This window comes from Protobothrops mucrosquamatus, unplaced genomic scaffold, assembly GCF_001527695.2.
Source record: "Protobothrops mucrosquamatus isolate PMUCROS unplaced genomic scaffold, P.Mucros_1.0 scaffold4042, whole genome shotgun sequence".
In the NCBI taxonomy this organism is placed as follows: Eukaryota; Metazoa; Chordata; class Lepidosauria; order Squamata; family Viperidae; genus Protobothrops; species Protobothrops mucrosquamatus.
In genome coordinates this window covers 1-9217 of record NW_015389976.1, presented here as the reverse complement: position 1 = coordinate 9217, position 9217 = coordinate 1, and the positions used below count along the sequence as shown (strand labels likewise).

The following is a 9217-nucleotide window of genomic DNA, read 5'->3' as shown; positions in this document are numbered from 1 at the left end:
AAAATCCAGACAACCTACAGGTCCAGCTTTCCCGGTTGAATGCCTGCCTGTCACCTCCTAAAACAACGGGGATGGCAGGTGGCAGTTCCACCCTTTATTCCAACGTATGCCTGATTTTCCTCTTCGTATTGTGGGTCTCACGGTGCGCCCCTCTGCTCTCTTTTTTCCTCCTTAGACTGCAGCTCTACACTCCCAAGTTGCGGAGCGCCTGGCGTTTTACCAGAGGCTGAAAGCTGCGGCAGACGAGCGCCAAGCTGAGCAAACACTCCGGGAGAAACGGCCGATCCTGGTTTCCTTGCCAGGCGGCCGAAGCATCGAGTGCGAATCATGGACCACCACCCCTTATCAGCTGGCCTTGCAGATCAGGTGACTCTTAAACAAGGAAGCAGGTCTTTGCAAAATGTTTCCTAAAAAATAGATTCCCCCCCAAAAAATACTTTTCCTCGTGGAGTGGCGTTTGTTTATTCCGGGCAAATGTTTGTTTGTTTGTTTTTTTAATCATTCGTGGATCAAAATGAATCTAAACTCTCCCTTGTCCCCCCCCCCCAGCCAGAGTCTGGCCAAGGCCGTGGTGGCGGCACGGGTGAACGGAAGCCTTTACGACTTGGAGCGTCCTCTGGAGGGTGACGCCACGGTGGAATTTGTGGGGTTTGATTCTCAGGCCGGACAAGAGGTGAGGAGCAAGGGGGGGGAGCAGATTTCTTTGGGAAAGAGAAAAGGGGGTGCGGGGTGCAGGTTCAGTCTTCAGTTGGCAGCACCTCAGTCTGTCAAGGGCTTCTCCCCCCCCCCCACCGGGGGGAAAAATGAGGTCCTTTTCCAGCTGAGCTCAGAAGAGGCACTTCCAAGAAAGCGGCATGTCTGTGGATGGAGGTGGCCCAGTGTTGCCCCGATGTCCTTCCATACTAGTTCTCTCTGGGCAAAGGCTAACTCAGCAGGCCGACTCTGATCAGCACCCCCAACCCTCTCCCTCTCTCCCTGAATTTCTTCCCAGCTCTTCTGGCATTCCAGCGCCCACCTCCTGGGCGAGGCTGCCGAGCACTTCTACGGTGCCCTGCTGTGTCACGGGCCCAGCACCGAGCAGGGCTTCTTCTATGACCTGTATTTGGACGAGGAACGGTAGGTGGGAACCTGGGGGGTGGGTTGGCGGGACTTTACTGGCTCCGAGAGGAGGTGGGGTGAGCTTTGCTCACTGCCTTGGAGGAGATGCTTTTGCTGTGTGTTCTGCACTGAGAAGGGGTTGGTCTAGATGGCCTCGGGGGCCCTTTCTGGCTGCAGGATTTTGTAAATAAAAAGAATGGAAATTGTGTCATCCTTGCTCCTCCCGCACGTCTTGCCAGCCTTTTCTTAAGGTCTACCCTTCTCTTCAGGATGAAGTTGGCATGACAAAGTGGGCCAGGGTTTTCTGCCCTGTCAGTGCCCCCCACTGAGCTGGCTCTGGCTCTTGGACCCCTCCTCTGCCCCTGTGCCCCCACAGCAGGAGGGAGGGCAGCCCCACTGCTGCCATTCACATCATTGAGGGAGCCTGCCGTGCTTTTAATGCCCACTAGGTGTCCTCGCAGGCTGTGCTGCGAGGTGGGTGTGGTTTCTCACGGCTTCTTGATTGGGTGGAAGAGTCCAGCAGGTGGCAGCATTGGCTGACTTGGATGGGGGACCACCAGGAGATCCCCAAGAAGGCACCCAAAGACCCTGGCAAAGAGGAGGAGGAGGAACTGCTTCCATATTGCGGTCGAGAAAACTCTTCCTTTGATGACTGAGTTTCCCCCCAGTTTTATTACAATCCCCCCCCCCAATCTTCCCATCCCAGCAACGTGTCCAGTAAAGACCTCCCAGCCTTGGAAGAACTCTGCAAAGCCACCATCGCGGCCCAGGTGCCCTTTGAGCGGCTGGAGGTTTCCCGGGAAGATCTGCTGGAGCTCTTCAAGGTAGGATTCCCATCAAGCCGGGGTTCCTGATGGGAGTTGTAGTCCGTCCCCCTCAGAGGCTAAAGGTGGTGGAACGAAAGACAGCCTCAGGTTTGGGCCAGAGGTCACGTTTTGCATTCCCTGTTGTTGTTGTTGTTTTGAGCCAAGAATGGAGGTTCTTAAACTGGGGGCAACCGCCAGGCGAAACAATTCTGCCCATTTTTGGGGGGGGGGCTTCAGCATTTGGGGTTCCTGCCCTCCCACACTGGGGCTCTTCTCTGCTTTAACGGACGGATTTCAAAGCCTTTGACGGTGCCGCTGCTTCCCCGCTGGAATTTCCCTGCCCACATTTTAATCCCGTAAATTAACATGTCTGGGGAGAGGAACAGGTTGCTCTGGGTTGTCATGGCTGACACATTTTTTTGAAACGGGAACAAAGCTGCGTGGCCGCTACAGGATGTGAGGAGAGCTTGTGAGGTCTGGAAGAGCAGCTTCCTCAAGCCGTTCTTAGTCACGGTGTCTCCAGTAGAGCCTCTGTGGTCAGGAGCAGTATACCTCAAGTGCCAGTTGCTGCAGAGCTGGCTGGCTGTTTGGGGAAACAGGAAGTCGAGCGAAGGAGGCCGATGATCTGAACCAGCAGGATTGTTTACCACCAAAACAGTTTTGCTGCCAAGGGTGACTTACCCACAGTCTGCAGATGAGCCAGCATTTTTCAGAGGTTGAGTCAGAGAATTCCTTTGCAGTCTTATTTACTTGTTGTGTTTTTTTTTACAAATCTCCACAACCGCTGCTTACGATGACCGGCAGTAATAAAAATAGCTGCTGAATTATCACAAGAGCGAAGGTAAACCTGTAATTAAGGCACAATCAAAAACAACGCAGCGGTTAATTGTAACCTACTTTGGCAAGGCCGAACGGCCTAATTTTAGACCTTTGCCTGAATCGTAATGTCTTTCCCGCACAAGAGCAATGGAGAAAGGATCGCACCTCGCCTCTAGTGGCAGGGAGTTCCAAAGCCCCTGGAAACCTTTGGCAAGAGTTTGAAGTGGAGCGAGGTTGCTAACTGTGATTTATTTCAGTGCCTGTGGTTTTTCCAAAGTGGTGGCTCCCTTTAAAAAAACAGCAGGGTCCAGGGCGTTTTTCAGGCTGTTCTGATCATTTTTAGACAACTTAGAAGCCAGGTTTGCCCCGAAACGAGTCGTCCTTCTTTAAAATTGGGGAGGGTTTGATATTATTTACCCTGGAGCAGAGAGGATTTCTGTTCAACCCTGTATAAAATGAATGAGTGGGGAGGGGTCGTAAATGTCCCCCCCCAAGATGTGGATCGGTTTCTCTTCCAGCACAACCGATTCAAACTGGATATCATCAGGCGGAGGGTGACATCTCGGACTGCCACGGTGTACAGGTGAGCCAGGCCTGCCTGAAGCTGTGGCAGGTGGGAAGGGGTGGGTGTGGCTGCCCAGTGGCCCCTCCCCAGATCTGCCACTCCAGAGGGTGTCCCTGGCCCTCTCCGGCCTCTGGCTTCCTCTATGGATTGGCTCGCTTGCTGGGGTTACCGACAGGCCTGTGGCTTTGCCGTTGTGCCCTTCTTAGGGATATCATCAGAAAATTGTGGATGGAGCCTGGAGAAGGCTGATGGGCATCGGTGTCCCCTCCACCTTGCAACCTTGCCCTGGATATCCAGAAACACCCTGGCATATACTTTAGCAAATGCTGCCAGGGTATCAGCAGCGCGTTTCGTCATCCGCTCATGAGGGCTAGAAACCCGAGCAGTGTTTGGATGACTTATTTTTCAATGACAGCTGTAACGCTCGTGAATTTTGCAACGGTGGCAACAGAGGCGGTTGCGCGTATTGCAGCAAACCGTCGAGGAACTCAGACGGCCTGCCTTCCTGCCGCGTGGCCTGATCCTGCTTCCTCTTTTCTGTGCGTAGGTGCGGGACGTTGGTCGACCTCTGCCAGGGGCCCCATCTCCGGCACAGCGGGGAGGTCCGAGCCCTGAAACTCCTCAAGGTTTGCACACACACACACACACACAAACACCCGGGACGAAAGTAGCCGAGTGGTTTGCCATCACGTGCCGGGCGGATGGTTGAAATGTTCCAGGCCCTTCCGCGTTGCAAAGGGAATTTAGTTTAAAAGTGTAGGAAAAAGTCACCTGTTTTTGTAAACAGCTGTCAGGCCGTTTAAAACGCTCAATAAATAAGAATACACTTCGTGTCCTGGTCCAGGGCTCTCCAAACCTGGCCAATTTAAGACTTGTGGACTTCAACTCCCAGAATCCCTCAACCAGTTCTATGGCTGGCCGGGGGGATTCTGGGAGTTGAAGCCCACAAGTCTCAAAAAGTGACCGATTTTGAGACCTTGGCGTAAACCCTTCCAACATCCCGGAGACCGGTTTACTCCAGAGCAACTCCTGGGGCTTGTAAAGAGGCAGGACTTCCCTCCTTGCCCTCTGCAGTCTGCGTAGCCTCGAGTGGCTTTCCCCGTGCTGAAGCAGAACGATGGGAATTGTAGTCTCTCCAATTGAGACAGGGCCTTTCCCCGTCCTCCCGGGAGAATGCCCTTGGGGGACCATGCTGTGTGGGTAAATCCGGGGCTGGCTGATGAAGCCAAGAGGGCAGGCCGGCCCCTGGCCGAGCTGGCACAGCCCCCAGGAGCCCCCTCAGGGGTGCCACCCGCCCTCGTCTTCCTTTGCAGAACGCCGCCACCTCCTGGCAAGGCCGACCCTCCGGAGAGCCCCTGCAGCGCATCTACGGCATCTCCTTCCCAAGTGCCCAGCAGTTGGCCGCCTGGGAGCGTGCCCAGGAAGAGGCTGCCCAGCGGGACCACCGGCGCATCGGGAAGGTGGGTGCCCATGGCGCAGGCCTCGCCCCTCTCGCTCCCTCACCCCCCCCAAGCCTCTAACCGTGCCCCCTGGGGATGACCCCCTGGGCCACGGAGAAACTCTGGCGGTGCCCAAGGACCTCTTCGCAAACTTCAGTGCCTCGTGGACCATCCGGGGTGGTTTTGCCCAGGATCACAATGCCCACGCAGCCGAAATCTTGGAAGAATAGCCATTTTCTGAGCGCTCTCTAGAACATAAGGACTAGAAACTTGGGGAGTTTTCATAAGATTCCTCGATTGCAGGAAGTGGCTTTTGCCAGTCCGGATTGAATTTAGGGTTGACATTGAGCCGTGGGGGGGGGGGGGAGGAAATCTGTTCTTGCCTGGTTTCTCAGTGGTGAATTTTGGAAATCAAACCCTCCCGCAAGGATCCTCCCAGCTCAGCTGCTTCCTCTCTTCCCGATTTTTCCCCCAGGATCAAGAACTTTTCTTCTTCCATCCGCTGAGTCCTGGAAGCTGCTTCTTCCTACCCAAAGGGGCCCACATCTACACCACCCTCATGGACTTCATCAAGGTGTGTGTCTGTGTGTGTCTGTGCGTCGTGTTGGATGGGACAAAATGCAGCAGAATCCCCCTAGGTGGGTGGGAGGAGGAACATTAGAGGTGGATAACAAAATAACGCCCAGCCTGGTGGAAGGAAAAAGGGATCCGCTGGGCTGGTGCCTCCCCTCGTCTTCGCCGTTGGATTAAAAAGAAAAAAGAAATAAATAAATTGGCTCTTTTCATCTAATGGGCGCATTGGTTTCCAGAGCGAGTACCTCAAGCGGGGCTTTTCCGAAGTGATCACCCCCAACATCTTCAACGCGAAGCTGTGGGAAGTCTCCGGTCACTGGGAGCACTACGGCGAGAACATGTTCTCCTTCCCCGTGGAAGACCAGATGTTCGCCCTCAAGCCCATGAACTGTCCCGGGCACTGGTGAGGTTCTTTTTCCGGGGGAGATTTAAGATCCAGAGACAAATCCAGCGTCACGTGCCTGATTAACGAAACACTGAAAAGGTCTTTCAGGCATATTTTCTCCTAAAAGCGTTTATTAAGGTTACAGAGACGTCAGTACGGCATGGTGGAAATGCTTAGGTCTGCTTCTCTTCCGTTACGCATAACATTCCAAGCATTTCCCACTCCCTTCTTGTAGGGTCATGGTTCACATCTTCCAATCAACTTGGAAGATGTGATTTACTTCAGGTTTCTTTTTTCCCGGGCTATCCTTATTCTCCTCCCTTTTCCCTGTTGCCTGGTTTAACTATAAAAATACCAGACAGTTCTGCATATTGTCAAAGCAAGAATATACAGTATTTACAGCGTTGACATCCAGGCCCCTGGGAGGACCCGGAGATCCCGCCGGCTTCTGGAATCGGGGGAACGATGAGGCGTTTTCCTTTTCCGGGGGCTTGAGATCGTCCCTCTCTTGACAGCCTCATGTTCGGCCACCGGCCCCGATCCTGGCGGGAGCTGCCCCTGCGGCTGGCTGACTTCGGGGTGCTCCACCGCAACGAGCCCTCAGGGGCCCTGACGGGGCTGACGCGGGTCCGGCGCTTCCAGCAGGACGATGCCCACATCTTCTGTTCCATGGATCAGGTGGGGGAGGCTGGTCGGGATGCCAGCGTGGCTGAACCGAGAGCTTTACCTCGCCCTGCGGGGCTGGCACGCCTGGTGCCCACTTGGGAGGGAATTACCCAGGCAAGCCCTTGAGAGTCCCCTTCTCCCCCCCCCTCTTCCCAATGCAGCTGGAGGGCGAGATCAGTGGCTGCTTGGATTTCCTGCAGGCCATTTACTCCGTCTTCGGATTCACCTTCCGCTTCTTCCTCTCCACCCGCCCCGAGCACTTTCTCGGGGAGCCCCCTCTCTGGGACCAAGCCGAGCAGGTGAGATGGGTGCCCGCAGCATCACCCGCCCTTCCTAACAGGGAGTCCCCCCCTTTGGGGGCGAGGGGCCCAGGGGTCTCCCTCCAGCCCAGCTGCCGGGGCAGAGAGCCAGTGGGCTTGGGGGGGCCTCACTTCCCGCTTCCCATGGAAGGTGCCCTCCCTGAGGTTGGCACAGCCACTCTGCAGGCGGGTCTGTTTCCTTTTAAGGTGGGTCCTTAAAAGGAGGTTCTGGGCTTCCCCACTGGCCCATGCCAGGGACGGGCCTTTCGCGCCTCCCCGCACTCGGCACCCGGGACGGGTTCAGGACAGCCTGCCTGCCGGCCTTGAGGAGGCTCCTAACGGCTCCCTCTTTCTCCCAGCTGCTGGAAAAGAGCCTCCGGGATTTTGGCTGGCCGTGGGAGCTCAACCCCGGGGACGGCGCCTTCTACGGGCCCAAGGTCAGTCGGGCGGAAGGGCTTAGGGCCAGCTAGAATCGGAAAATGGAGGTCATTTTGGCTAGGGGGGGATATTTTAACAGGGGACTCCCAGACGAGGGCTCCTCCTCCACCACCCTTCCCCCCCCAGGGAAAAGGTGGGAAGGGTGGAGAAGGGCAGCCAAAACGGCCCCCGCTTTGGGGGTTGCGAAGGGGAAATCGCCTTCGTCTTTTTTGCCGCTGCCTCGCCCTGATGGCCCCTTTCGGACAGGCCCGGACAGGATTCAGAGAAAGCCGCTTCAGGCATGAATCACCGCCCTGGGGACGTCACCACGTTTATGCTCTGGGCGTGGCCCCCCCCAGGCCTGCTCTGCCCCCCCCTGCAGGTTTACGGGATTACTCTGAGCGATCTCAGCCTCGTAAATCCCTGAGTGGTGACTTTGCCGGCTGGAAGGGCAGCGAGGGGCCAGCCGACTCCTTGACCTGGGTCCAGGTTCTCCCGGTCCCGCGCTCGGCATTCCTTTCCGTTGAATGGGTCTCATCCAGGAATCCCCTGGTCCACCTCAGGGGGCCCTTGATGCCAACCCCACGCAGGGCACATGGGCAGGGGGGTGGAATTATCTCTGGCCACGGAATTGGGTGGCTGTAGAGCCATATGCTGAATGAAAGCAAGCGGGGCCAGGTTTCTAGTTCTCATGAGTCCCAGTTTTACAGCCCCCTCCCCTCCGAATTGCGTGACCTCCACGCGAAGCTTTTTCGAACCAAATCAATTCCCTGCCCAGGAAGGCAGAAACTCTGGAGCTGCTTCCTTTAAACGGAGCAGTAGGTGTGAATTGCACAACTGGATTTCGACACCTGGATTCCCCGAGCCCCCAGACGCTCAGGGCCTCCTGCGCCGGGTAACTAGCGCGAAGGGCGGCCCCGATTCTCCACCCAGTTCAACTTCTGTTATTTCAGTAGCCGTGGGGGAAGATGCTTCTGCAGGGCTGGGCTGCCCTCCGATGCCCGGATGCCGCCTCCCGTCTCGTCCGGCTTAGCGGCGGCGGCAGAGTTTAGAAGCCAGAGGGCCCAATCCTCAGGGGGGGGGACTAAATCTTTCCGTGGGTTTTTTTCCCGCCTCGAGATTCCCGTGTCTTCTTAGCTGCCGGTCTGTCTCCTCGCAGCCCAACCGGTGGAGCTTAATATGAGCAGAGCAAAGTCCGTGGGCTTACTCATTGGTGCTTCCTCTGGCTCTGCAGGTGGACATTCAGATCCAGGACGCTTTGGGCCGATACCACCAGTGTGCCACCATTCAGCTGGACTTCCAGATGCCGCTTCGCTTTGACCTCTCCTTCAAGGGGTGAGGGCCCCTCCCAACCCCAGAGCTGGCTGGGACCCCTCCCTCCCTGCCTCCCTCCCTCGCAAGGCCCCAGCTGGGAAAACTTGGGGACCCCTCCCGGCCCCAAGGCTCTTTCCTCTGCAAAGTGGCCCCTCCCGTCATCCCCAAATCCTGTGTTGTTTTTTCTTACTCCCCTATTTTTGGCTACCCCTCCAAAAACGAAGAACAAAAATTGAGTTATTTATTATTATTGTTATTTATTAAATTTATATACCGCCCTATCTCCCTTACGGGACTCAGGGCGGTGGAACAGGCGATACTAAAAACCACGATAAATATACATAAGTTTCTGTTCTAAAATCAAATTAAATAACAGGCCTGCTCTTAAAACACCCCATACAAAACCCCCACTAAGACATTTATTTATTTATTTATTTATATCCCGCCCTTCTCCTTGCGGACTCAATCAAACTACGCCAGTTGCCCAGACTCCTAATTTCAGGGCTCGGGGCAAACGGCATGACGGGTAGCCAGCCTTGGAAGAAAGTGGCCTTTTTGGTCAAATCTGTGGGGCCTTCTCCTTTTTTTTAAAAAAAAAAAAAAAAAAAGGAAAGAAGGATGATCTAAAAACGTCAGCTCCGGCAGGCCGTCGGCCGGGACCGCAGAAGCTCTGCGTGACGCCTGCGGGGCCTCAGCGACGCAGGAGAGGCTGGCGCTTCCGTCAGACGGGGCCGCGGAGACCCACTTCCCCTTTTTCCTTCCCTTCCCTCCCTCGGGTGATGCCTCCGTGCCCCCCTGGCCACCCAGGGGAAGAGGAACCGCCAAGCAGGAATGCC

The 9217-nt window shown here is 55.7% G+C and overlaps 1 protein-coding gene across 1 annotated transcript in view; it reads left to right on the top strand.

Annotated features, from left to right (window-relative positions):
* The window catches only part of LOC107298511 (threonine--tRNA ligase, cytoplasmic-like), a 12053-nt gene extending 3647 nt beyond the window's left edge, over nucleotides 1-8406 (top strand). The window contains exons 3-15 of the mRNA XM_015827891.1: nucleotides 176-366; nucleotides 550-673; nucleotides 992-1116; nucleotides 1805-1922; nucleotides 3242-3306; nucleotides 3836-3914; nucleotides 4602-4748; nucleotides 5203-5301; nucleotides 5537-5703; nucleotides 6201-6363; nucleotides 6513-6650; nucleotides 7010-7087; nucleotides 8302-8406. Coding sequence (XP_015683377.1) covers nucleotides 176-366; nucleotides 550-673; nucleotides 992-1116; nucleotides 1805-1922; nucleotides 3242-3306; nucleotides 3836-3914; nucleotides 4602-4748; nucleotides 5203-5301; nucleotides 5537-5703; nucleotides 6201-6363; nucleotides 6513-6650; nucleotides 7010-7087; nucleotides 8302-8406 — 1599 coding nt within the window. The remainder of the gene's footprint in view (nucleotides 1-175; nucleotides 367-549; nucleotides 674-991; nucleotides 1117-1804; nucleotides 1923-3241; nucleotides 3307-3835; nucleotides 3915-4601; nucleotides 4749-5202; nucleotides 5302-5536; nucleotides 5704-6200; nucleotides 6364-6512; nucleotides 6651-7009; nucleotides 7088-8301) is intronic.
* The last annotated feature ends 811 nt before the right edge of the window (nucleotides 8407-9217 follow it).